Raw genomic sequence first — 27537 nt, 5'->3', positions numbered from 1 at the left:
CTCAGAATGTGGGTCCCCCAGTCCCTGGGTCCCAGGAGCCGTGGCCCCTGCTCCCTGAGTCCTGCACCGCTGTCTCGTTCCCCACCACTGGCCCCAGAAGGTTCCAGAGGGTGGCGGGAGTGGGCCACTCCCACTCGCCCGCCCTAATTCTGTTGCTGGGATACCAGCAGGGGAAGAAACGCAAGCATGCTGGATTAGTGTCTGGACAGCACGACCCTCCCCTCCCTCTCAGATGTGATGGGGACCGAAGTCTCCCAGCGCCCTCAGCTGAGCAGGAATCACGGGCGGAGCTGTCAGGCGCCTCGTGGGGACAGTCCTGCAGCGCGAGGGCCATCCACGGCCTGCTCCCAGGCCCGGGGAGCCGCCTTCCTTAGCGATGACAGAGCTCAGGTCGCTGCCCCACCGCCCACAGTCCCTGCTCGAGAACCGTCCAGCAGGGGCTCAGCGTCCAGCCGGCCCCCTCCTCCCCTCCCACCCCCCAGAGTTCGAGGGGCCGGGGGTCTCCTGGACGCCCCGAGGGCGTGAGGACCTGTGGCCATTGTGGCCATGCTCTCTCTGAACAACCACTTCCATTTTTCTCCAGAAGCTGGTTTTTAATTCTTTGCACCCATAAGAGCAACTAAACAACCTCTTGTTTTGAGTCGGAACCACGTGGGCCCAGGCCATGTAGCAGATTAAATGACCCGTAAACTAGCCTCAGTGGGCGCTGCTCCCAGGACGCCCTCCGGGGATGGAGTCTGCGGGGACGTGGCGGGCATCTCACCTCCCCTTCCGTGGACCTGGGCTGTGTGGCCTCCAGTGTTGGCTGCAGTGCTGACTGCGCCTGCAGACGTTTACAAGATGAAATAGTCTTACAGGTCATGAACGCTGCACAGCACAAGCAGGGGGACCCGGCCCCTTCCCTCAGCGCGGGGTCGGGGGAGGCTCTGGGAGGGCCCGCCCGCCATCCTGCGGTGACAGCCGTTCTGACATTTCTCGGCTTGAGAGAGACGCTCCCAGGCCTGGACACCAGTGGAGGTGTGGGTTCTACCCAGTGGCCCCGGGAAAGCACGAGCCCCAGCGGGTGCCCCCCGAAACGTCACGGTCGGCCGCTGGTTCCTGACATGGTGCAGGCCTTTCAGGGCTGGCCCCATCCCCACACTGTGTCATGGGGTCACAGGCCCCAGACCCCAGCACGAGGCAGAGACTCGGCGATATGGGCGACGTGGGCAGGCGTGGGCATGTGCGCCCTGAACATGGCTCTGGCAACCCAGAACGGGGGTTCAGCTGCCCGTCTGACCTGCCGGTGATGTAAACAGAGGAGACAGGATGCGTGGGGGACCCTGCCGTCCTCATGCTTCTCTCTTGTCAGACAAGAGAGAACGCAGCTCAGTGGCCAGGACAGACACCCCTCCTGCCAGGAGGACAGTGGAGAATCCTCCAAAAGAAGGGTTTGGGGTCCCAAAGGTCACCTGTCCAGCCATTCCTGGACACGACAGTGCCGAGCAGGGGTCTCTTAACGGACTGGACGCCGGACCCCCAGGGCCTGTCTCACGCAGATTCACGCTGTCCAGTCTCACGCGTGCGCGTCATGCCTGCCATTCCATCGAGGAGGGCAGACACACAGACGATACCAAGTGACTTTTCTTCCCCAGCACACTTGTCTCTCCTTCATGTACGGACGACACTGTGGATCTTCGTTATGTGACGGGGTCACCAACGTGAGCGCCGCGTCCAGCCCCCGCTCACGCACGCACTGGCCGGGTGTCAGGATGGACAGCAGGCGGAGGTCACTACTCCTGGGAGGCGGAGGGGGTGTCCAGAGCAGAGCCGCATGGCTGCGGGCGAGGACGGGGCCGTCGCGCGGTGGGGACACGTGCAGACGTTGAACGAGGCCGTGGTGCATCCACCTTCTGCTCTCCTGCCCTCGTCCCTGACGAGGACCCCACAGGGACGCAGCCCGCGGGTGGCACAGCCTCACCTGGCCCCGCGGGACGGAGACGCCACGCCCCCAGCTCCTGGGTGATGAGGTCAGTGAAGCCTGCGGCAGACGTGACCCCCAGAAAGGGCCTGGAAGCCACGGGGGACAGCAGGAGCGCCCCGCAGACATTTGGACGCCCCCGCCGGGGGGGGGCCAGGACTGGTGGGACCCTGCAGTCTGCTGCCCCCCGACACCCAGGGAGCCCCCGCGACCCAAGGCCCCAGCTCACGGAGGGGAGCTCCCAGCCACAGGACAGACAGCTCGGGCGGCGACGGGCCGAGGCGGTCGGCCGCGGAGGCAGGAGGAAGACAAAGATCTAGCTAAGTAGAACAGGGGCGCATGCGGCCGCTGGAGGGTCTCCCAAGGACCCCGCCTCGTCTCAGGGCCCTGCCTGGTCTTCCGAAGCTCGGACTCACGGAGAAGAGAAATCACAACCAGCTGGGGCGGGTGCGGCCGGCGGAGTCTCAGGCCGCCTCTAAGTGAGCCCCGCACACGCAGTCCCGATCGCCCACGGAGCCCCTGCGGAAAGCGCATCAAGGAGCTAGAAACTTTGTTAGACAAGGGCAAAGGTCAAATGAGACGCTTCCAAACACGTAAAAACTCACACAGTGAGTAAATCCTGGAGCGCTACATCAACCATCCTGTGCGCAGGAGGGCCGCCTGCCAACCGAGGCAGTGAGGCCCACGGGGGAGACCAAGGCAGGAGACGGTTTGTCCGGGCGGCAGCTGTGGGACTTCCAATCGAGCCGCAGGTCTGCATGGCAGGGTTCAACCAGTCGTTGTTTACTAACTAGTTAGGACTCAAAATCCAGTTTAACTAGGACTTAGCCAGAGCACAGGTCCTAGGCTGGGACCAGACCACGGCGGAGGATCGGCCTGGCCTGGGGGCCTCTGGTTTCCCATTGTATGGAGCGATGCCACCCCCGCCCCCCCGACCTGGGGAGGAGCTTCACGCCCTCCCCCCGTGGCCCCATCTCCTGGCCGCTCCTGACCCGAGTGGGGCCTGCAGACCTGCACAGAGGCCCGAAGATGCCTGTCTGCTTCTCAGAGCCCAGGGATGGGAACTCTGCACCCCCAAGTCCGCGGCCCAGCCTGCAGCCCCTCCCCAGCATGGGGCAGCCCACAGCACTGCCCAGAGGACGCAGAGCCAGGCCTGCAGGAGCCCCTCGCCCTGCCTGGATGTCCCCCACATTTGCCCCACGTGTGAGGTCCCAGAAAAAGCCACTGTGCCCAAGAAGAGGTTAAGGTCGCCCAATATTCGGAAGAAAACAAAGGCAGCATTAGGAGGTGTGGCCAGTGTGGCCCTTTCCTGAGCAAACCAGTCTCCACCCACACCACCCACCAGGTCTCCGGGCACTGCCGCAGCAGCGTCCGGATGACCCCGGACACATGAGCGTCAAGTGCTCCCAGACGGCTCAGTGCATGTCTGGCCAGCCTTCTTTCTACGGGAGGCGGGGTGCCGTGAGACGAGGCCCCCAGTCCTCTGCCCCCCGTCAAGCTTCCCACCCCCCACATGCCCACTGTGCCCCGAGGCCCCCGGGTCAGCCTTTCCCGGGCGTGTCCAAGCCCATGACTGTTGCCCAGGGCACAGGGCACGCAGGGCTTGATCTGCTGGGACGGGAGCGTCCCCTGAGCTCTGAAAGGCTACTGGGACGGGCCCATCGTGGATGTCTCTGGGGGGAGCCCTGGCCCGGGAGGGTAGGTGTGCAGGACAGGGGAGCTGGCCGCCGGGGCCCGAGGGGCAGGAAGCACATCCCGGGGGCCCTGCACAGGTGGGGGGACCAGGGTCTCACGTGGACATAGGACTCTGCAGACGAGAGGCCTTTGCAGGGACCATGATCCCACCCCTTCCTGGGACCGAGCGCTGGGCTGGACAGTGTCCTGCTGCCGCGGGGACAAATCGCCCCAAAGCTGGTGGCTTAGAGCAGCACACGTTTAGTTTCTTACAGCCGTAGGGGTCAGAAGTCCAAAATCCATGTGTCAGCGAGACCGGGCTCCTTCCCGGAGGCTCCAGCAGAGAGTCTGCTTCCTGTCACTTCCAGCCTCCAGACGCACCTGCACGGCCTGGCTCACGGCCCCTCCGCACCTGCAGAGCCAGCCGCCTCGCTCCCTCCAACGGCGTCTCCCTGGTCCCTGGCCCTGCCCCTCCCGCCTCCCCATCCTTGTTGGGATGCCAGGATTACACGGAGACCCTGGGCACAGCTCCCCGGCTCGAGGGCCTTCATCGAATCTGCAAGGCCCTTCCCACCCCGTAAGGCAGCGTCCACACGTCCCGTGGACTGGGACGCGGACATCTCTGGGGGCTGACCACATATGCGTGGGATGCAGAAGTATAAGTGAGGGATCTGTGCCTGGATTCTTAAGTGGGGACGTTAGGTGTGCAGAATGCTGGCGTGCCATCTCCCTCTCATGGGTGGGTGCGGCTGTTTTCGCGACGGGGACGGGGGCTTCTGCCCCCAGAGCGAGGGGCCAGCCACAGGGGGCCAGGCCAGCGGCCAGAGTGCAGGGTGGGTGGCCCAAGTCTGTTGAAAACGTCAGATTTCCCCATAAGGACAAGAAAGTTTGTGTTGGGATGGGCGCTTTTGCCTTTCTGGGTCCAAACCTCCCATGGTATTCTTAATTATTTTCACAATAAAAGGTTATGAATGAGGAACATGGCCGATTCTGAGCCAGCCCTGGTTAAGCCAAAAGCCGTGGGGTTGCAGGCTCATTTTAGCCAGAAAACGCCCCGAGGAGGGTGCCCCTCCGTGCCCAAGACAACCAGAGGTCGCTGCGGACAGTGCCTGCCGCAGTGGGCACACGGTGACCCCACAGCAGACAAGGGTCAGCCTTGAGACCAGAGGAGGCCAAGCAACAGCCAGGACCTTGCCACAGGGCAGGAGAGCCCGGGGCCCGGGAGGGGCGTCTGATTGCAGAAGGGCCGCCCTCCTCCCAGGGGCCGAGAGGCTGAAAGCAGTTCAGCACCAGGCACAGACCTGCTTAGGGTGGCGGGAAGCTGCTTAGCTGAAATCGTTGCTTATGTAGAAAAAGCGTCTCCCAGCCCCATCGACACCCGGCTCCAGGGGCACCTGCTGGCCTGTGATCCTAGAGCATTTCCCGGGGGACGGCAGGTGAGGGGAAGTTGTGTGACCGGGGGCCTGCAGGGCAGCGTCCGGGGGCCCTGGGGCTGGAGGGGACTTCACCTTCCTCGGGACACAGGGCCGGGGGAGAGGGCCGGAAGGTGAGCGCGGGCCGAGATGACAGATGACAGGAAGGGGGCCCAATGTTCTCCCCGAGCCCTCCGCAGACGGCTCGACTTCAGGCGCGGTCCAGATTTACAAGCACAGGCGGGCCTGGGTCCAGGAAGCTCCTGGCTTGCTCACCGGCTCGCCAAGAACAAGAGACTTTCTCAGCGGGAGAATTTTTTTTAAAAGCGGCAGCCTAATAACAAGATCCAACAAGCAGAGGCAGGTCCATGGACCTGATCCCTCCAAAGGGACATGTGGGTGGGCGTGGCTGGCCGGCAGGGCGAGAACCCCAACTACTCGGGGTCGCAGGCGGTGAGAGGGTGGCTTTGTCTCATATGAACCATCAGTTCAGCAGGCACAGCCCACTGCCAAGTAAGAAATGCAAAACCGCGTCCCGGTCACGGTGCCCGCCCCCTGCCCCGTGCCTCCGCCCAGGCCCTGCCCAGCCCACTGGGTGGAAGCCGTCCCCATCATGGTCCCCAGAGCTCAGTGAGGCATGATCAGGACCCATCCCAGAAAGCCAACGTGTGATGTGCACTCCCTAAAGGAGTGTCCCATTAAATCCCACAGAGCCGCATGGCCCGCACCATTTCACAGCTCACACACAGAGGCACAGAGAGGGTGAGTCACCTGCTCAGGGTCACACAGCACTCAGGAGCAGCTCTGGGATTCACAGCTGGGGCCTGGGCTCTCACGCATCCACGAATGCCGAGTGGACAGCCAGCTCTCCACCGAATGCCCGCAACTGTTCTTTCCAAGGACTAGCCCGCATCCCACACCCACAGAGGCTGAGCGAAGGCGTTAGCAGCTAACACGAAGCACGTGGCCCTCCATGTGCCCTGCTCACCCACACAATCCTCCCCACGCTCCTGTCCTGCCGTGCAGTCGAGCCCTGGCCTGGTCCCTGCGCTCGGGTCCACCTCTAAGGGAACAGGTCATAAAAATTAGGGGAAAAAACAACTCTGTGCCTCGAGAAACTGCACGGGCCCAATGGAGTCTGCCCACACAGCAGGAAGTACACGAGCCGCGCCTCTGCAGCCGCCAGCCTAAACAGGCGAAGCCATGAGGACCACGCGTGGCGGAACGTGGACACCGGGAGCAGGGGAAGCGATTCGGCCGGTCCGGGCTCCTGCATGTGCACTTCGCTGGCGATCGAAAACTTACAAAGTAGAAAGAACACTGAAAGGATTTTCCCCCCATTTGTCTCATTAGCCAGACTTTCAAAGTGATGGCGTGCAGCCCTGGCAGCTTGGACTGGAACACACAGACACTCACGCCGTCCGTCCGGAGGGACGCCCTCCCCTGCCCGAAGGCCCTCAACCACAGCCCCACACTCAGCCCGCGCCCCGGCCAGGGGCCTCTCGGGGAGAGAGCCGTGACATCACAGGGCGGAAGGAGGCCCTCGCCGGCCTGGGAGACAGAAGTCCCCACGCAGGAGACATGCGGGGCTTTACCGTCCCGTCTTTCTCGGCAGGCAGGGCACCTTACACACAGAAGGTGCTCAAAAAAGCACATAGGAAACAGGAAGCCAATGGATGAACAGACAAGGGGCCAGGTGGCTGGGCTCACCCTGAGAGACCCAGCAGAGTGACCAGCGGGGCCTCGGCACCCATGGCCTCCCAGCCCTGCACCAGTCAGCCCCCCGCCTGCCCTCAGCCCCCAGGCCCCCAGCCGGGAAGCGGCCCAGACACTGGCTCTGGGGCTCCACTCTCTGGGCAGGACAAGGGGCCCACCTCGGCCTCTTTCCTCCCCCGAGCCCATTGGTGGGTTAGGTCTCTGCCACCCAGCCGGCCCACCGAGGGTCCGGGGACCAGCGCTACCCCCTTTCCCACATGTCCCCGTCCTTCCCAACAGCACAGGGTGGGGACCACCCACTCTCCACCGGGCACTGAATCCATGATTCCCTCCAAGATGAGGTCCCTGGTTGTCTAAATGGAAACATGGAAAAAAGGTCTCCGTTCATCCTGGAGGCATAGGGCGTCTGGACTCAGGCTCCTGCAGAGAGCCGTGCGCCCAGCCTCCGACTGAGCAGATGAACCCGCAGCTGCACGAGCTGGTCACGTTGCCAGGACAGGGACGTCCGCTTTGCACAGGTAGGTGCCAAGAGGCGGTGAACCCGCTGCTGAGCTGCGCCTTCCCTGCACCCCCTGCACGTCAGCCCGTCACCCCGAAATAGGGGGGCGCCTCCCGCATTCACCGAGGACAGCCATGTTAGCAGACTCTCTGCAGACAGAGGACACCCTGCTGTCAAGGGCCAGCACCGGCTCAAGGATTCCCAAACTCGGGTGCAAAACAGAGGACACCTAATGGTGACTGATTCTGAATCACTCAAAGGAGCAGAGCAAAGCCCAGTACTTCAGACGAGAATCAAACGAATGCGTGGATAAAATACGGACGTAAACAGCACGTGGCTGCCGCAGCTCCAGCCCGGGGCCAGCCTGGCGCCACCAAGCTCCCACGGCACACGCCTCCCCTCCCATCACCTGGCTGGCCCTCCTGAGCCTTTGGCTCTGGCCTGATGTCCTCTCCCAGGAAGCCCCCTGCGAAGGCCAGCCTGGCCCGCGGGCAGCGCTCTTGCCCACCCCAAGGCCTCCTGGCCCTCCAGAAACCAGGCGTGGCCGAGTGCCCTGCCACCACCCAGCCCAGCGCTGGGGGCCACTGCCCTGCATCCTGGGGATCAGCCTGGAGGGACCCCGTCTGCCGGCAAGAAATCCCAAAACGAGGTACACGCCTGCGAACAGTTTCTCCTTTCTGGGGCTGGGGCTGCAGGCAGCCAGAAGGGCCGTGCTTGGGCTTGTCGGCGCCGGAGGTGCTGGGGAGGCAGGATGCGCTCCTGCAGGCGCGGTGGGCGGAGCACACTCCTGCCCTGCAGCCTCCAAATTTCGTCTGACTCAGCACATCTGCGATCAAAAGCTCCTTCTGACAGCCATCCTGCTGTGGCCCAGACCCACCAATCCAAAACATGATCAGCCTGTGGCGCAGCCAGCCATGAAGCCTGCACGCCCCTGCCGACACTGGGCAGGGCTGGGGGGCCGAACAGAAAGGGCCCCCGGCGTGGAGGTCCAGCGTGTGGCATAAAACCACGATGTACATCACATGCAGCGTGTGGTCGAAAGCGGTTTGCAAGATGACCACCTGCTGCTCACAGCACCCTGGAAAGACTCTTTCTGCCACCGGGGGAGGGAGGGAGCCACGGCGGCGAGGTGAGGTGCGGAGCAGGGTCTGCACACGCGGCAGCAAGGTGGGGAGGGCGCCCGGAGGCCCAGGCATCCTTGGGAAGGCCCAAAGCATCCTGAGCCCCAGGGAGGGAGGCCACAGAGCCGTAGAGGCCCCAGAGGACACTGTCCTCATTTTCCTGAGCCATTACTGTCCATATGTACCAAAGTTAATAATCTGCTAAGCACACCAAACATACGTTTTAATTTTCCCAATATTTTACCTCTCCTTCTCAAGAACAACATCAAGTTTCTGGGAGTTTTACCCACCGGGTCCCGTGATGTCCACCTCTCCCGGCTGTGGCCTGAAGCATGGACGGCGGGTGCTCAGCCAGCTGTGTTCTCTAGAGAGGGGCTGCCATCTCGGGGCACGTTGTCCACTTGCTCCCGGAGAACAGTGACCCAGAGCCTCAGGACAGGGAAACCAGAGCGTAACATCTGTGACCGGCCCACACAGGCACAGGGTGGCCACACCTGGACCGGAGCGGCAGGGGCGCACGTGCCGTGGGCAATGGCCAGCCCACCGCAGACGGAGCCGGGGCTGGGGGCTGCTCATCAGCCAGACCAACTTGCTCCGCGCCACATCTTCATCTGACCCCTGAGAGCTGGCCGGAAGTCAGCACCCGCCCACCCCCCACCATCCTGGAGGCCAGCCCTCGGCGGCCCAGCCCTTCCCAGCAGGCCTCAGGCCATGAGAGAGGAGGAGACTCACTAGACATCATATCAGAAGATGGATGTTGCCCCGTTCAGCCAGTCATCGGCTATGAGGTTCTGGGGAGCCTCAGGCCTCCCCTCGAAGGTGCCGGGTGGACAAGGGTCTCCAACACGTGTTCATCGCCAGGCCCTGGAGGGTCCCTGTGTGCCCTGACCTCGGTAGCATGCAGCATCTAATGGATCCCCTTTTGGGGGGTGGGTGGACAGCAGCTTCCTGAGGAGAAGCAGGTAGGCCAGCCCCAGCCCTGGATGGAGGCTGAGAAGTGGGGCATCGAGGACTCCCTTTGGGCTACACATGGACGACAACTTCCCCTCCCAGCCCGCCTGCCCTCTGAGGCCCTGGGCCTGTTCTCCGGGCAGCGTCATCACCATCCACACCAGAGAAGGAGGGGGCTACACACCCCACCCAGGGCCCCTCCGCCTCTCCCAAGGGCCCAGAGAACCAAGCCTTTTCAACAATTTGGATGCAGGGAACTAAGCACTTTTGGTGGAGAGAGCATGGACGTGTGCGTGCACATGTGTGTACATGCATGTGCATATGCATGTGAGTGTGTGGGCCTGTGCCTACGTGTGTGCATGTGTGGCCATGTGTGTGCCTACGTGTGTGCATGTGTGTGCCTATGGGTGTGCATGTGCCTACGTGTGTGCATGTGTGTGCATGTGTACTGTGTGCATTTGTGTGTGTGTGTGCATGCACACAGACATGTAAGTATGTGCACACGTGTATCCAGTGAGATGCAGTGAAGGTGGGGGGCAGGGCTCTCTGGATGGGGTCAGTGTTGCTCTTTCTAGGTTTTCCCGCACGGACTTTCCCCTCTCCTCCTTCTTTTAAAGGAAAACAGGAGTACCCTGAAAAACAAGTTTTGCTGAAATTCAAAACTATCTTATGAAGTCCCGCACCCGAACCCTGAGACGCCCCTGAAGCCAGGCCACAGCCTCACCGAGAGCCAGGCCCTAGGAACAGGCCGCCTTGGACGAGTGTTTCCCATCTGCTTTGGTCCAGCGTTACCTGGGTGCCGTGCCCCCAGGATGACACACACCCACAGACACGGGGACCCCCGGGTTTGGGCTGTGTCTCATTCAAATGAGGCCCCGTGGAGGCCCACCGAGGGACCCTGAGCTTCCTACTGGATTCCTGGTGGTGAGAAGGGGTGGGTGCCCCAGGCCCAGGGCAGAGGGGCTGACAGAGCCAGGTGCCCAGGCCAGGGACAAGATGACCTGGATGGAGACCAGCGTCCTGGGCATCCTGCAAATGCCTGCCAGACTGGGTCCTTCTGCCACAGCCCCAACTCTGCCGTACTACTCACAAACACCTCCGGGGTGTCCGCGGCCACTCTAGCCCACGTGAATCCACACACCTCCAGCAAGAGAGGGGGCCTGCAGGCAGCACTGAGCCTCCGAGGCCACAAACAGGCCCGGCCCATGGACCCCCCCAGGCGTCTAGTTACGGGGCGTGGGGTGAAGGCACAAGCTCCATTTATGACCATCAGAGCCACAGTGACCAATCCTTAGACAAAACAGCAAAAGACTCTTTTTTGGGGGGGGGAGTCAGGTGCAACACAGACAGAGACATGGAAAAATGCATCATTTTCAGTCAGAAAAACTGTGCAAATCAGCAAACTGGGCCTCAAACCTTTAATTCCCAAGGACTATTTTTAAGGGTTTCTAGAAGAAATTGAGCCTCTGCTAAGTTAGGATTTCACACACATTAAGTCTTCTCCAATACACCTAGAGGGGGCAGTTATTATCCCATTTCAAGGGGACTTAGTCCCAGCAGGGGTGAACCCCGTGCTCCCCACTGAGCCCGCTTCCTGCATTAACCTCCAGGATGCAAAAAGACCTGCATTCCACCGGGGGCCCTCCTTCCTTCCCAGAGGGCCTGAGACTGTGGCAGCCCCAGGGCAGCCACAACAGTGGTCGGGACACTGAGCACACACGATTGTTCCCACCCGCACTACCCGCCCCCCCAGAAGTCCACCTTAAGTCCAACACCCTACCCTCAGATCTCAAGATTGCATCTCACCAAAGCTTACTGACATAACATTGTATTGTTTCCACTCTGTGGCTAAGAGCCATCAACCCTGATTTCCTCCCCTTTGATTACAAAGTTTCATAAACCGGGGGCTGGGCACTCCCGGGTCAGATTAGAGAGGAGGCATCAGGCTTACAAATTCCAGGACATGCAGCCCTGGGCTGGTCCCTGTGGGCTTCGCCGCTGCCCCTGCAGCCGCGGGGACGGCCCCTGAGGCCAGGACTCACAGCCCCCAGCGGCCCGGGGCGCTTGGTAAGAACCCAGGGGACACGACGTGCTGTAAGGACAAACGTGTCCCCCAAACGTCCCTGGAGTTAACTCACATAGAGGAGGAAACAACAGGTGCTTCCAGCAGCTTTGGTGATGAGGAGGCAGTTACTTTTTAAAAAGGTCTATGCTGCTGTCTACACTGGTAGCTACACCTACTGGAAACAATGAAACAAGTTATTATTTCTCGCTGTCTCAAGTCTCGGCCCTCCTCCCTGGCCAGCTGCGGCCAGCAGGTGTGTCGCTGCTTCGGTGACCAACTCACATTCTCCCACATTCACACCAACCTGCAGAAGAGGCTGTTGGGGGCAAACGTCCACACAGCATTGCAGCTCTACCTGGAACAAAACGCCAGACTCCCTCGGGGAGGGGGCTCCCCTCGGTGACTGGCATGCCCTGCGGCACCTCCTCCGGGGCTACCTCCTCCGGGGCCTTTGTTGGCCCAGTTCGGAAGACAACCTGGCCGACCGCGTGTTTGGGGCCGGGGTCCCAGGAGCCGGCCCAGGAAGTCTTAGCGCGGCTTGGACGCACAGTTTGCCGCCCACGCGGGAAAAGCCGAGGGTGCCGGCCAAACAGCGGGCCTCTGAGCATTGTTCCCGGCCGCGGGCCTGGCGCTCCGCCGCATCAAAGGGGACTGCGCGCAACCCGACACCCTGGCGGGCGCGGGGACACAGGCCTGCGGCCGGCCGGCGCACAAAGGCTGGCCCTGGGAAGCCTGGGCAGTTTTGCCTCAACAGGTTGGAGATGCAACGAGGGCGCTCGGCGCTGCACGGTCCGCCCGGAGACCTGCCAGGGCCCGCGCGCGGTCACTCCCGGGCCCGGAGGCGCGACCCACTGCGGCCATTCAGGCGCTGGGAGGGACGAGCCCCGTGACGCAGACACAGGCCCTGAGGGCCGGCGGCTGATGACCTGCGTCTCCGGAGCCCCTGCGCGTGGAACGGCGCCCGTCACCACCACAGCCCCGGCCCCTCGTTGGCCCTCCGCCGGCAGCGCGGTCCGCCAAGCGCGCCAACTTCCCCGCCGAGTCGCCGAAGTTTGGTCACAACACGAGGGGCTCAGGAAGTGGACGGTCCCCACTACCCCTCGGCCCAGGCGGGTCTCCGACCCAGCGGCGCGCCGCGATGGCGCGAAGCCTCGCAGCCTAAGAATGAATGGCCAGCGCGGGACACTCGGGACACACGGCCTCGGCCCGACCCCGTCCCCCTCCGCTCGCCCCTCGCCGGCCACCTGCGCGCGTGGGCAGAGCCGGGCAGCCTCCCGGGACCGAAGCCGAGATGCGCTGGGGTTAAGGCCGCCGCCGCCTGGACCGGCCGGAGACCCGCACCACGCCTGGCTGGCAGGGGGCCGGCCTGGCGAGCCAACCTTCGCGTCCCCGCCGGGTCTTACCTGGCTCCGCGGAGGCCACGCGGACTCCGAGCAGCAGGACCACCGGGGCGAGAACGTCTAGGAGGCTCCGCGGCCGCGGCCGCAGCCAGGGCCACCTGCGGGCGACAGGCCACAGGCCACAGGTTAGAGCGCCGCGCGCGTCCACCGCCCGCCCGTGCGACACGCTGCCCCCTCCCGCCCCGCACCTCGGCGCCATGCTCGGCGGGCCCGACCGTCCGCGCCGCGGATGCTGCGCGCTCCGCAGCGATGCGCCCTCGGCCAGCCTTGCTCCGGCCGCCGGGTCGGGCAGGGGCGGGGCGGGGCGGGGCGGGGGGCCGGGGGCGCAGGCACTGGCAGCGGCGGGGCGGGGCGCGGGGGCGGGGCGCAGGGACGGGCCAGGACGAGGCGGGGACCGAGCGGGGCGGGGCCAAGGGTGGCCGGGGGCCACGGGACGGGCAGGGGAGGAGCGGAGACCGGGCGGGGCGGGGCCGGGGGAGGCCGGGGGAGGCCGGGGGCGCCTGCGGGGGGCGGGGCGAGGGAGTACGCGCGGACGAGCAGGCTGCGGAGTGGGATGCAAGCCCGGAACCGTGTGACCCACCTCTCCCCCGGGTCCTGGCTCTTTCTCCCCGCTCCCGCCCTCTGGCCCCTGCGCTCGTGGCCTGCCCGCGTCCCCGCCCCCGCTCCCGAGGGAGCTGCCTCCGCCTCTGGCCCAGGTTGCGCGTGGGGTCCCGGCCTCGAAACCCGGCAAGGTCCGAGGCTACTCAACGTGTCCAGCAGGAGTTTCTTCGGGGAGGCGGGCAATTTGAACAAAACCGTTTCTTGCTGGGGACAGCGGATGGAGGAGGAGGAAGCTGAGCTCCTCCTGCCCAGCCTCGTGGGCGCAGTGGCCGCGTCGTGGCGGCCCCCCAGCCTCGCGGCCTCCCCGGGCGCGGGCCCAGGACAGTAGCGCTCCCCGAGCCCCACTGCGCCCTCCAACCTGTGGGGACCTGCCCCCACTTTACAGAGGGACGTGAGGGGTCAGGGAGGGGCAGTGAGAGGGCCACCCCGCTCCGCCCTGGTGCACTCCTGCCCCCAGGAGCTGGCCTAGAGCGCCTCTTTCCCGCCTGGAGTCCAGCTGCCCCTCACCAGAGCCTTCCCGGGCTCCCTCCCGGAGTTATGTCTTCTTCTGCTCCTCCGGCCACTTCCTCAGGCCAGAGCTCCAGAACCCCGCCAGACTGCAGGCCTCCAGCCCCCTCCGGCAGGCTACTGTGCCCATGGGGTCCTGCGCTCAGAGCCTCCCAAGGCCCCTGCACTCAACCGGAGTTCCTCATATCCGACTTCCCAAAGTAAACTGGCATTTCCCTGGACCCGGTTCTCCCAGTTTGCAGAAAACAGAGCTCCCAGCGCCACTGCCTTTGGCTTAGTAACTTTTAGCTATAAGTTCTGGATTCACCCTCCTCCATCCCTACTGGGTCCTCTCCAGGTTGAGTGAAAAGGAGCACAGATGGTCCATAGCAAGGACAGAAATCAATTAGAGGGTTGTGACTCACTTTTTTAAACATGAAAGAGAACAGCATAGACGAGAAATGATTAGCACACACTGTTTTACAAAATTTTTGTTTCATGTGTGGACAGAGAGGTGGACTGGGGGTCTACCCAGGGCGTGTGTCTGTGTCTGATGGGCACTGGTGCAGTGGGGGGGGGGGGGTGGGTGTGTTGGTGTGTGCATGTGTGCCTGTGTGTGCATGGTATGTTCATGCTTGTGGTGGGCATAAGCATGTCTGGGTCCCAATGGCATCGCCTCCTGTGGCTCGGTCCATCTGTCAATCTACCCGTCCACCCCTCCTTCGGTCTGTGGGTCAGAAGCCCCGCTCCAGGGCAGGCTCTGAAGGGTAGCCTCTCACCTCTTCCAGGCCACCTGCCCTACAGGCTGGGCCTGCTTCCACCTAGCCCAACTCATTCTTTTTTTTTTTAATTTATTTAAATTCAATTAATTAACATATCGTGTATTATTAGTTTCAGAGGTAGAGGTCAGTGATTCATCAGTTGCATATAACACCCAGTGCTCACTACAGCACGTGCCCTCCTTAGTGCCCGTCACCCAGTTACCCCATCCCCCTCCCCTCCAGCAACCCTCAGTTTGTTTCCTGTGATTAAGAGTCTCTCATGGTTTGTCTCCCTCTCTGATTTCATCTTGTTTTGTTTTTCCCTCCCTTCCTCTATGCTCCTCTGTTTTGTTTCTTAAATTCCACATATAAGTGAGATCATACGATAATTGTCTTTCTCTGACTGACTTATTTCACTTAGCATAATACCCTCTAGTTCCATCCACATCGTTGTAAATGGTGAGATTTCATCCTTTCTGATGGCTGAGTAATATTCCACTGTATATATGGACCACATCTTCTTTATCCATTCATCTGTCGAGGACATCTGGGCTCCTTCCACAGTTTGGCTATTGTGGACACTGTTGCTACAAACATCGGGGTGCACGTACCCCTTTGGGTCACTCATTTGTATCTTTGGGGTAAATACCCAGTAGTGCAATTGCTGGATCGTATGGTAGCTCTATTTTCAACTGTTTGAGGAACCTCCACACTGTTTTCCAGAGTGGCTGCACCAGCTTGCATTCCCACCAACAGTGTAGGAGGGTTCCCCTTTCTCCACATCCCCGCCAACATCTGTCGTTCCCTGACCTGTTCATTTCAGCCATTCTGACGGGTGTGAGGTGGTATCTCATTGAGGTGTTAATCTGTATTTCCTGGATGATGAGTGATCAGCCCAACTCATTCTTACATCTTCACATCAGAAGACCTGCCTCTGCGGGTGTGACTGATGCTGGCCCTGGGGCCTTCTGTGGCTCTGGGGAGGGTGGCTGGGACAGTGGGGCTGGTGCTGGGGCCCCAGCTGGGGTTCCTCTCTCCTCTCCTCACTTCCCCTCTCCCCTTCTCCCCGTCCCTCCTCTCCCCTTCCCCCCTTCTCCTCTCCTCTCCTCTCCTGGGCTCACCTCCTCTGGTTGGAAACCCCGAGGCAGGGATGAACCCACCTTTGCAGGCTTTGGGGAGAAGACCAGCTTCAAAGGACATTCTGTGGAATGAAAAGTGCTATCAACAGCAAAAAATTACAAAAATAAGCCTTTCTACTCTGAAACACTTATGATGGCCCGACTCATAGCTGTAAAAACATATTCTGCACTCTTTTTTTTTTCACTTACTGTGTTACCACAGGGTCATTGCTCTGCCGTTCCCATGGCATTCCCATCTTTTTCCTATTAATTTTTCCCCTTTGTTTATAAGCAAAATGTGATCATTGTAAAAAGAAAATACTGACAGGCACACAGAAAAGACCCCAGATTTCATTCAGCTAACACTGTGCTGGGGGTCTTTCCACCCTCGTCCACAAAGACCCTATTCGGTGGGAACTGTGCTCAGCTCCCAGGTGGGCCAACACAAATCAACTCATCCCGAAGAAGTGTCAGGCGCAGGGGAGGCCTGGGGTCAGTGGGAGCTCCCAAGTGGGCTGAGGAGCAGGCAGCCGGGGGGCAGATGGTGGGGGCGTCCAGAGCGAAGGCCCTGGAGAGAGGGCCACCCCCATGTGTGCACGGGGAGGTCCTTGGACACTTGGCACATTTGTGGGGTGAGTGGGAGGGTGGTCGTGGAGCTTAGGAGAGAACTTGTGGAACGGGCTGACCTCTGGGCTCCACTGGCTTTCTCTCTGTTGCTTGCATCATTTTTGCATCTCCTTCCTCTGCTGCCGGTTCTACCTTTCCTTCCACAGGTTAGATGACAGAAATGACAGCAAAGGGCTGTGTTTGTCCCCAGCTCGTCCCGGGAAAGGTGAGGAGGGTCCAGCAGTGATCGGCGGAGCACTGGCCCCATCCTTGACTGACAATCCCACCCATGGCTAGAAACAGGCTCTAGGTCCGCTCACGCGCAATGCTGGGATTATTTTTGTTTGTATGTTGGTTTTTGTTTTAAATTGATGCAGTTTTCAAAAACCGCAGAGGATTCTTTCAAGCCCAGTGCCTGTGCAGGGGTCCTTCCTGCTCCATGGGCAGGCAGGTCCGGGGTTGGAGACTGTGGGTGTGTGCAGGGAGAGAGACAGGATAGACAGGGAAGGGGCCATGGGGCCAGGGGAGCCGAGCAAGGCCAGGGACATGGAAAGAGCAGGACACCGGACCTCTACACAGTCTGTCCCTTCTCCCTACATCCGGATGCATCCTGTGCTTGCCTCTTGTGCAGAGAAAGTAACTTTTCATCAGGAAGGGAAGAAGCTGTGTGTTGGCAGAGCAGGCTGCAAAATGCAGAAGGTGTGTCTAGTTCAGGGCCAAGTCATACACTTCAGTTCCCTGCCCCTAATCACAGGGTCCGCCCCGGATCTGAGAAGCAGCCGGTCCGCTCACAATCAGGCTGGGCCAACGAATGGCAGGGGCCCATCCAAGACCCTACACGCCGGCCTCCCTTGGACTCCGCAACTCCCCCGCCTGGCACTTGGCTCCACAGCCCTTGTCACCATTATCAGTGCCGGTTTGTGTTTCTTGGTCTTCGTGCTTGCTGCCAACACAGCCAGCGCCCTACCTGGTGCTGAGCACCAGGCAGGCCTCACCAGTCTCCGTTTATACCTGCTGCTCCTGGGGGGATGCCTGCCAAGCGAAAGACCAGAGGAGCCAACTGCCTTTCGCACCTGCAGGTCTCCAGCCCTCCCGCTCGGCCTGGCCCAGGAATGGTGGCTTCGCTGGCCTTGAGCCTCTGACCGGCTGAAAACCCTGGGCAGGCGGGCACGTAGCGGACGGAGCCAGCGTTCATGGGGGATTTCTACTAGCAGAATTTGGGAATGGCGAGTGAATGATGAGACATCCACCAAATGCAATATTATGCCCCCTGAAGAAATCTAGCGACATAAGAAGGGCTCCCGCGGAGATGCTTTGTCCAGCACCACCCAGACAGCGCACTCCTGTGGCAGCAAAGGTGCGCGTGCGCGAGGGGAGGAGCCCAGCCGCTGGTCCAGATGGGCTCCGAGCGCTGGAATTACAGACCTTTAGGCTGTTCTCTGTTCTTTTCCACATCGCCAAAGGTTCATACAATAAACATTTATATTCATTTTAGAGTGGGCCATTTCCTCATTTCACTGGTGCAAGGAAATGTCTCAGCTCATGTTGAGTCATTGGAGGGGAAGGGAGGGGTCCCCGAACTCTCAAGTGCATCATCTAACAACCTGGAACGTTCTAGTTTCCAGGACCGCCTTATCCCCGTAGAGACTGCACTAGGGTGCACCCGTATGAAGGGAAACACACCACCCTTTGTATTTTGCAGGTGCTGCCAACGCACACTGCTGGGAGGAAGGAGTCCAGGTGATCCCCGTTTCCTGCCAGCCTGGCAGCCTTCCACCACAAACAACACAGCCCCATCCCCTTTCCTTCCTTGATAAATGGACAGCCACGCAAAGCCCCCCTCCGGCAAATTAACTTCAGAGAGTTGCCCCCACTCCACTCCTGCTCATCCCCTGAGATAAGCCAGGATGACTGCTCAGTGCAAAACAATCCCAACTATGCATACAGCCTACGCAGCCCCACACACCTCAGGATCAAAGCTAACACATTTCCAACCCGTATTCCAGCCTACCCAACGATGGGCGGTGCCCTTTGCCTGCCATGCCGATCCCCACCCTCCCCGTCTACACTGCTTCATGCTCAGGTCCATGCAGACCAGCAGCCTGGCAGCCCCCAGCACGTCACCCAACTCCATCTGTCTGCAGAGCCCCCATTGCTACCTAAGTTCCTGTTCCTTCATTTGCTCATTTTTCCAGGTATTTGCTTATCCCTTCCCACTTCCATCCAGGAGAGTTCAGGCCCCTAAAGGACAGCCCCTTTGCTTTGTTCACAACTAAGAATAACAGAAGGAAGGGGGGAAGGAGCAAATGCAGACATGTTAAAGCTAAGGCGGGCGTTTCAAATTGTTCCTTGCCAGAAACCCCAGTGGAAACCTTCAGGGCAGGACTGGTCTGCACCTTTGACAACCTCCACCTTCCTTTACCAGTCACCTTATGTTCAAGTCATTTGTGCACACCTCCCTGCTCACTCTCACCCCCAAAATATGAGCCATTTGAGCATATAAAACTAACATGTGCTATAACTCATTATAAAAATCCCCAAACACTACTGATAAAGCTCAAGTCCCGCTTGATCTGCCTTTTTCATCTCAGTCCCCTGACAAGATAGTCCTTGTTATTATGCTTCTGCTGGATATTTTAAAATGCACTTTCTAGGTGTGTGTTACTCTAGAAATGTAGAAATGTAAAAAGTTGTTTTATTAAAATCTTAGAACATACATGAGATAATACTCATGGTTCTAAATACTTGCTTTATTAACACAATGTATATTGTAGTTTTTCTCATGTCAGTATATATGAACGTATTTCATTGATTGCACACATAGTCCATGGTATGAAAATAGCGTACTTGGTGGTCCCACCGTTAGTGGTTTTGAATTCTTTGCTTAAAATAATATACTGCCTTGAAAATAGATGGAAAGCATGACAAAGAATGAAACAGAAGAGCCAGATGTGGAAAGCACAGTAAAAGGTGAAAAATGGTTAGATGGGCTCCTTGGTGAGCTCACCTTAGCTGAGGAGAACACCAGGAATCTGAAAACAGCTCTACAGAAACCTCCACGTTGAGACACAAAGAGAAGACAGAATGCTATGGAAGATAGAGCTGTGCATTTGGGAGCAGAAAAAACTCTTTGAAGAGAAATGGCTGAAATTTTTCCAAAATTAACGACAGGCACCAAACCATAGATCAAAGCTCAGAGAACATGCATCAGGATAAATGCTCAAAAAAGAAAAAAGTAAAACAAACAAACAAACCAACAAAACAAAAATTCCATATACATGACATATTCAAACTGCTGGGGAAAAAGACAGAAAAAAATCTCTGAGGCAACCAGAGTACAAACATAGAAACATTATGTACAGAGAGGCAAAGATAAGAATTATGGCATAATTCGGGGCGCCTGGGTGGCTCGGTCGTTGAGCATCTGCCTTCGGCTCAGGTCATGATCCCAGGGTCCTGAGAGCCCGGCATGGGTCTCCCTGCTCCGCGGGAGGCCTGCTTCTCCCTCCCCCACTCCCCCTGCTTGTGTTCCCTCTCTCGCTGTGTCTCCCTCTGTTAAATGAATAAATAAAAATCTTAAAAAAACAATTATGGCATAATTCTCTTCAGAAACTGTAAATTGGATGACAATAGCCCTGAAAGAAACAAAAAGTGTTGATTCAATATTCTGTACCAGTAAAAATATATGTTAAAAATTAAGGATAAAAAAATACTATCTCAGACAAATGAGAACTGTGGAAATTTATTGCTGGCAAACATTCTCTAAGAAATGACAACCGACATTCATCAATCAGAAAGAATGGTATCAGTCCCCCAACTGGACCTTCACGATGAAAGGAAGAGCACCAGAAATGGAAGAAATGAAGATAAGATAAACGTTTTCTCCCTTTGTTTTTAATTGCTATAAATGATAGCTGCTATCTACAGGAAATACAGTGACCACGTATTGTGTTGAGGGCATACATAAAAATGAAATGTATAATAATATTATGAAGGATGGGAGGAAGGGATTGGAAGAATATTGTTATAAGCTCCCTACACTACATATGAGGTAGTCTAATTCTATTTGAAGGTAATTAAATTACTTAGAGTAATTTAAGTAATTTAAGATTTATATTATAAACTCTAGGGCAAACACTAAAAAATTCTTAAAGCAGTATAAGTAATAAATCAAGAGGACATAAAACAAAATGATTTTTAAAACTGCTCAACTGGGGCACCTGGGTGGCTCAGTTTGTTAAGTGTCTGCCTTTGGCTCAGGTCATGATCCTGAGGGTCCTGGTATTGAGCCCCAAGTCGGGGTCCCTGCTTGCTTCTCCCTCTCCCTCTGCCACTCCCCCTGCTTGTGCTCTCTCTTTCTGTTGAATAAATAAATAAAATCTTTAAAAACAAGTGCTCAATTAACCAAGAGAACGCAGAAATAGAGTAAAAAGAAAAAAAGAAACAAGAATAAATGGAACAAATAGAAGACACCTAGCAAAATTATAATTTTAATCCAATCTTATCAATAATCACATTAAATGTGAATGGTCTAAACACACCAGTTAAAAAAGGTAGAGATGGTCAGGTTGGATTTTAAAAAAAGGCAATACTCAACTATATTATGTCTGTAAGAAATCCACATTAAATATAAAACATATAGATTTAAAGTGTAAGGATGAAAAGAGATATACCACTCAATCACTAGCCAAAAGAAAACCAGAATACCTAACTTGATAGCAGACAGACTTTTGAGGAAGAAATATTATCACACATAAAGAAGGACATTACATAATGACATCACTAATTCTCCAAGAGGTCACAACATTCATAAATGAGGATGTACCTAAACAACAGGCTTCAAAATATATGAAGCAGAAACTGATTAGACTGAAAAGAGAAATAGATCCCAAATTGTAGTTGAACATGTCAGTGCTCTACTCTTAGTAATCATTAAAACAAGTGGACCACAAAATAAATAAGGGCATAGAAAACGTGAACGTCATCAGCTACCTGGACCTCATTGGCATTTATAGAACACACTCCACCCACCAGTACTTCTTGAGAATAAGAATATACTCTTCTCAAGTGCACATTGATATCACCAAGATATACTTTTTTCTGGGCCTCAGCAAACTTAAAGGAATATAAATCACACAAAGTATGCTTTCAAGTCATGATAGAACAAGAAATCAAAAGATATCTGTAAAGTCCTAAAATATTTAGAAATCTTAAAGAACACAATTCTAAGGAAGCCAAAAGTCAAAGAGACATCTCAGGGAAATACAAAAACATTTCAAATTAATTGAAAATGAAAATACAACATCTCAAAATTTGTGGGAAGAAGCTGAAGCAATGCTTAGTAGGAAATTCATAGCACTAAATACCCATATTAAAAAAGAAGAAAGATCTCAAAGAAAAGACCTCAGCTTCCATCATACAAAACAAGTGGGGGGAAGAGGTCCAATTAAGCACAAAGGAAGTAGAAGAAAGAAAATAATACAGATCAGGACAGAAAACAATGCAATGAAAATTACTGAAACCAAAATCTGGCTGTTTTTTGTTTGGCAAAAAGCATTGCTATTCAATATTATTCTGGAAATCCTAGACAAGAAAGGTCTTTAGCTGAGAAAGAGATAAAGAATGTACAGATTGGAAAGGAGGAAATAAAAATGCCTATTAGCATATGAGATGATCATTTATAGGAAGTCCTAAGGAATCTGTTTTGTTTATTTTGTTTTGTTTTGTTTCCAAGCTCTGGCCAGACTGATCATAAAGAAAAGAGTGCTGACATAACTCGCCGACACCCAGAATGAAAGCATGGACAGCACTATAGATCCACAGCTTTTCAAAAAATAATAAAGGAATATTACAAACAACTTAATTTTATGCTAATATGTTCTATAGCTTAGACAAAATACACAAATTCCTTGAAAGACACAGATTGTCTACACGGATACAAAAAGAAATGTTAAAAGTCCAAATGGCTCTATATCTGTTGAAGAAATAGAACTCATAACTAAAAACCTTCCTAGAAAGTAAACCCCTAACCAAATAGCTTTGCTGGTGAATATTATAAAATATTTATTGAAGAAATAACAGCAAGCCTACATAAGCTTTTTAAAAAAATATTTTATTTATTTATTTGAGAGAGAGTACACGAGAGGGGGGAGGGTCAGAGGGAGAAGCAGGCTCCCCGCTCGGCAGGGAGTCCGATGCGGGACTCGATCCCGGGACTCCAGGATCATGACCTGAGCCGAAGGCAGTCGCCCAACCACCTGAGCCACCCAGGCACCCAAGCCTACATAAGCTTTTTCAGAAAATGGAGCAGGGAACAGTTCCCAATTTTTTCACGAAGCCTGTATTACCCTGGTGCCAAAAACACCACAAGAAAAGAAAATACAGACTTCATGAACAGTATGCAGAAATTTTTAACAACATGTTAGCAAATAAAACTTGGTAATATATAAAAAGGATAGCACATCATGACCATGTAGGACTTATTCCCAGAATGCAAGTCTGGCTTAACATTAAAAATCCAAAGTAGGGGCAACTAGGTGGCTCAGTTGGTTGTGTCTGCCTTCAGCTCAGGTCATGATCTCAGTGTCCGGGGATCAAGACCCGCCCTGGGCTCCCTGCTCAGCTTTTCCCTCTGCTGCTCCCCCTGCTTGTGCTTTCTCTCTCTGTCAAATAAATAAGTAAAATCTTTTTTAAAAAATCCAATGTAATTCACTGTATTAATAGAAAAATGGAGAAAATTCATAGGATCATCTCCCCAAATGCAGAAAATGAATATGACAAATTAAATACCCACTCTAGAAATAGAAAGGAACTCCTCAGCCTGAAAAGGGGCATCCACAAAAAGTTTCTAGATACCATTGTACTTCATGTTGAAAACTGAATGCTTTCTCCCTACAACAAAGAGCACAACAAAACAGAAAAAACATTGCTATTCAATATTATTCTGGAAATCCTAGACAAGAAAGGTCTTTAGCTGAGAAAGAGATAAAGAATGTACAGATTGGAAAGGAGGAAATAAAAATGCCTATTAGCATGTGAGACGATCGTTTATAGGAAGTCCTAAGGTATCTACATATAAGCTATCAGAATTAATAAAGGAGTGTAGCAAGGTTGTAAGATGTAAGGACAATAAAAAAAATTTGACTTATTTCTATACTAGCAATGAACAATTGGAAATTGAAATTTGAAATAATATTTAAACCAGGGATGAATGTAATAAAATATACACAAGATTTGTGTGCTAAACAAACACTATAAAACACCCCTGAGAGGTATTAAAGAAGTTCTGAATATAAAGATAGTTATACCATGTGTTTGGATCAGAAGACTCAATATTGTTAAGATGTCAATTCTCCCTAAATGGACCTTTAGATATAACATGATACCAACCACCAGTGTTTTTGTAATATTAGCAAGCTGATTATAAAATTTATATAAAAATGCAAAGGACCAAGAACAGGCAAAAGAATGTTGAAAAAGAAAAACTATTTGGAAAATGTACCCTACCTTTTTTCAATAATTTATTATAAAGCTACAGCAATTAAAATGGTGCCATATTAGCAAAAGGATGCATACATAGATCAGTAGAACTGAAGAGAGAATCAAGAAATAGACCCATGTGTATATGGTCAATGAATTTCAGCAAAGGTGCCTGATCTTCTATGTTCCCCTTTCCCATCAAGTGACAGCTCAGATGTGAAAGAGCAAGACCAACGTGGATGGGTAAAGCTACTCTGGCTTAAAAACTCCATTTCCCAAAAACAACTCAGGAGGGATCGGCACAACATCCAGCAAGAAGTATGCCCAGTTACAGGTCTTGCTTTGAGAGGAGTTCAAATCAATGGTATGCCCACCAGGTGTTTCTAGAGCATGCACAGAACAGCAAGTCCAGGTGCAGTGTGCCAATCAGGGGTCATTTCTATCATTAGCATTATTCCTGCATAATGTTTCACCTTTATCAGATTTCCAAAGGAACAGACCTAGAAAGCTAAATCAAGATCAAATCCATCCATAGAGATGATAAAGAATTGTGCCAATCCTTTACTCACCCACCAGAATTGGCTAAATAGAATAAGACAGATAATACCATGTTTCAGAGAGGATACAGAGCAACTGGAATGTTCATAACACCGCTGGTAGGAGCATAAATGAGGCCATCACTTTTAAAAACTAGCTGTATCAGGTAATGTGAAACATGCACATATCCGGATCCAGCAATTCCGCTGCTGAGAATATATCCAAGAGTCAGTTGCGTATGTTCCCTAGAAGACGTGCAAGAGTGTCATAATAGTGAAAACTGGAAACAGCACAGCACACATGTCTATCAATAGTTGTATTAAATTAACACAATAAGATACTATTCAGCAATGATGAAAAATATGCCAAATGCAACAACGTGGATGAATCTCACAAATATTACTGTTGAATGGAAGAAGCCAGGCATAAATGAGTACCTATTCTAAGATTCCGTGTACACTGAGTTTTTACTGTCTAATGGTCAAAAATATTAAAAGTCATTATTATGGATCATAAGAACATTGGGACATTTTCCAGCTCATTATACAAGATGAATATAACCTCCAGAATAACATCTCACAAAGACAACGCATGTGTGTGCACCTGCACATGCTTAAGACTCACCTCCCTTATAAATATAGAGGCAGAGAATGCTATCAAATGAAATCCATCTGTGCATTTACTGAACATTAACTTATCTCAGGAATATAAGGATGCGTCAGTGTCAGAACATCTATTACTACAAGAGTCCACTTTAGTAGGTCAAAAGACAAAAGCCATGTGATTATGTAAACAAATTCCAAGATGTTTAATACAATTCAATACTTGATGATAAAAACTCTCATGCTTTGGGGCAAAACATGCCTTCTTAACTTGTTAAAAGTTATCTCCCAGATATCTAAAATTAATTGTGAAATATTATACATTCCTTATAAAAATCCGCAAGAATAAAATGATAAAAATTTGATTAGAATAAACATTTAATTATTCTTAAGATCCTAGACAATGTGATAGGGCAAGGAAATAAATTAAGACTAAATATTGGAATTGAGTATTTGCAGATGACAGTATTGTTCATTTAGGAATTCTCAGAAGATCAGTCAGAACACTGCCGAGACATTAGAATAAATAAAGTTTGAGAATGGTAGTCAGAGACAAGGTAAACGATAGTTTTCTTACAAATGAACAATAATAAATTTTAATATGATGGGAAAATATCTTACAATAGTGACAAAACACATGAAATGCCTAGCGGTGGACTTAGTAAGACGTGCATACAACTCGATGAAAATGATAAACTTCTGTCAGGGGATTGAAAAGGAGACCTCCATAAATGTGAGGCCCCTCCCTATTCTGGGAATAATAAAGCCCGATGGTTAAGAGAAGACCTTCCAATGTCAGAGAGAGGATTAAGCACCATGTGGCGGCCCAGGTTGGCCAGCTCAGGAGCACATCCTCTGATCAGCGCCCCCCGCTACCCCCCACACCCTCTCCTCCTGATCCTGGATTACAGTGTAAAGTGTTTGTACTTCACCTTTCATTTCAGGCCCTGTGTTCAGGGGAACCAGCCAGGACAGCCAGCAAAGTCATGGCTAGGGGTTCACACCAAGGGCCAGGAGAATGGATAGGCAAGAGTGCACCCTTTTAGCCAGCTGGCCCACACCTGCCCCCCAGTGCGGACCTTGGCAAGCCTCACCCATGAAATGGTGGACACAACACGATTTGCTTCCAGTGCCAGGTGAGGACCCTGTGAGGCAATCACCAAGCTCAGCATCACAGGATGTGGAGGCTAAGAGAGGAGATGGAATTTAGGGGGTATTTTCCTCCACTTTAGAGGTGGGGAGGCCTTTCCCCCAAGGTCCCGTGGCTGGTGGGGCAGGTAGGGAACTCAAGTGGATGGTCCAAGAATCCCGCTCTCACCCCTCCACCCCATGTCCCAACCTGAAGTCAGCTCTTCTTGCAGAACGCCGTCCTCCTGGGGAAAGGTGCCCTACCCAGGCCTTCTCTCCCCTGCATCCCATACAGCTCCATCGATCTTGTCTCCTGAGTGCATCTGCATCTCAGTCTCTCCTCTACCACTACCACTCTAGTCTAAACTAGGGTGGTCACAAAGCCATTCCATGTTCTCTTTCCTATTCCAATCTGTCCTTCACCCTGAAGACAAAGGGATAATGTCACTGCCACTAGAGCGCCAACGGTGGCTTCAGCACCCTTACGGTTTGGTGCAATGGCCTGCAGACCACGGCTGCCGGGCCCTGCCTCTTTCTCCAGCTTCATCTTGAACCTCCCTTCATCCATCTCCTGCTTGTTTTCCACGCCTCATTTTGGCCATGCTCCCTCCCACTCTGGGCCTTTGTTCATGCTGTTCCCTGTGCTGGGATGCCTATCCCCCTCTCTCATGAGGTTACTGTGCTGGGTCCTCGGGCCCATCCGTGGAGCCCCTCTTTCTCCCTCATGGCAGTGTGTTTCCATCCTGACTTGGATGTGGACCCCTGTATGCCCAGTGCTGGCGCATGCCAGCCTGTCTTGGCTGCTCCGTGGCAGGGAGGTCCTTCTTGTCTTCTCTCTGTAGCTCGTCCATGCACCTGGATTTTACCCAGTGTTGTAGATTCTAGAAAGCTCAAAGACAGCTGTTCACGCAAAGTTCTTTCATGTTTGGTGATGTGTGCTGCTTGCCTTAATATCCGAGTGGCAACGTGGCTCAGGGTTGGGTGTATTCTAAGTGTATTTACAATTCAGCTTCAGTGGCGTGCCTTCCTTGTTAGTGTGTGCATTCAGGGTGCCAGTCTCCAGAAGCTCCCGGAGAGTTCCCAAAGCACAGCTTCTCGTTGAGAGTTTTATTGCAGAGATGGGTATCACCACATCCCTGCATGTCCGCCTGCGTCTGTGCTTCTTAGACACTGGAAACGTGGGCTTCGGTTCAGCCTCTCCCTAGGACTGTTTCATCCCCATGCAGAGAGCCGTCCCCTGGCAGCAGGCGAGCTCAGAAGGTGTCACACCCATGCTCAGTAACGTAGGGTCTGACCCCAGAGGCAGTGGGGTGTGGGGAGAAGACAACACCCAGCATCACGAGGAACGGGGCGCTGACTCATCTTGTACCTGAGGGCCTGGCTCTCTGACTGACAGCTTTACGCAACACACAACAACCAGGA

At 54.4% G+C, this 27537-nt stretch overlaps 1 protein-coding gene and 1 long non-coding RNA gene across 3 annotated transcripts in view; one reads left to right on the top strand and one right to left on the bottom strand.

The window, feature by feature from the left end:
- COL18A1 (collagen type XVIII alpha 1 chain) overlaps positions 1–13085 on the bottom strand; it is an 87177-nt gene extending 74092 nt beyond the window's left edge. The window contains exons 1-2 of one of the 2 annotated variants that reach the window (XM_073888891.1): positions 12987–13085; positions 12802–12896 (exon numbers count right to left, since the gene is read on the bottom strand). In XM_073888891.1, the coding sequence (XP_073744992.1) occupies positions 12802–12896; positions 12987–12997 (106 nt within the window). In that variant the 5' untranslated portion in view covers positions 12998–13085. The remainder of the gene's footprint in view (positions 1–12801; positions 12897–12986) is intronic. The other variant, XM_025863397.2, reaches the window with a different exon arrangement.
- Positions 12830–18945, top strand: LOC141371770 (uncharacterized). Its single transcript, XR_012376997.1, has 3 exons — positions 12830–12923; positions 17449–17726; positions 18072–18945. It is a non-coding gene; the product is annotated as an uncharacterized lncRNA (long non-coding RNA).
- Positions 18946–27537: the final 8592 nt, after the last annotated feature.

Source organism: Callorhinus ursinus, unplaced genomic scaffold (genome assembly GCF_003265705.2).
Source record: "Callorhinus ursinus isolate GAN/ISIS: 27379988/994484 unplaced genomic scaffold, GSC_fseal_2.0 scaffold98, whole genome shotgun sequence".
Classification (NCBI taxonomy): domain Eukaryota; kingdom Metazoa; phylum Chordata; class Mammalia; order Carnivora; family Otariidae; genus Callorhinus; species Callorhinus ursinus.
Note: the sequence above shows the minus strand (reverse complement) of the source record. Positions and strands in the feature narration are given on the sequence as shown.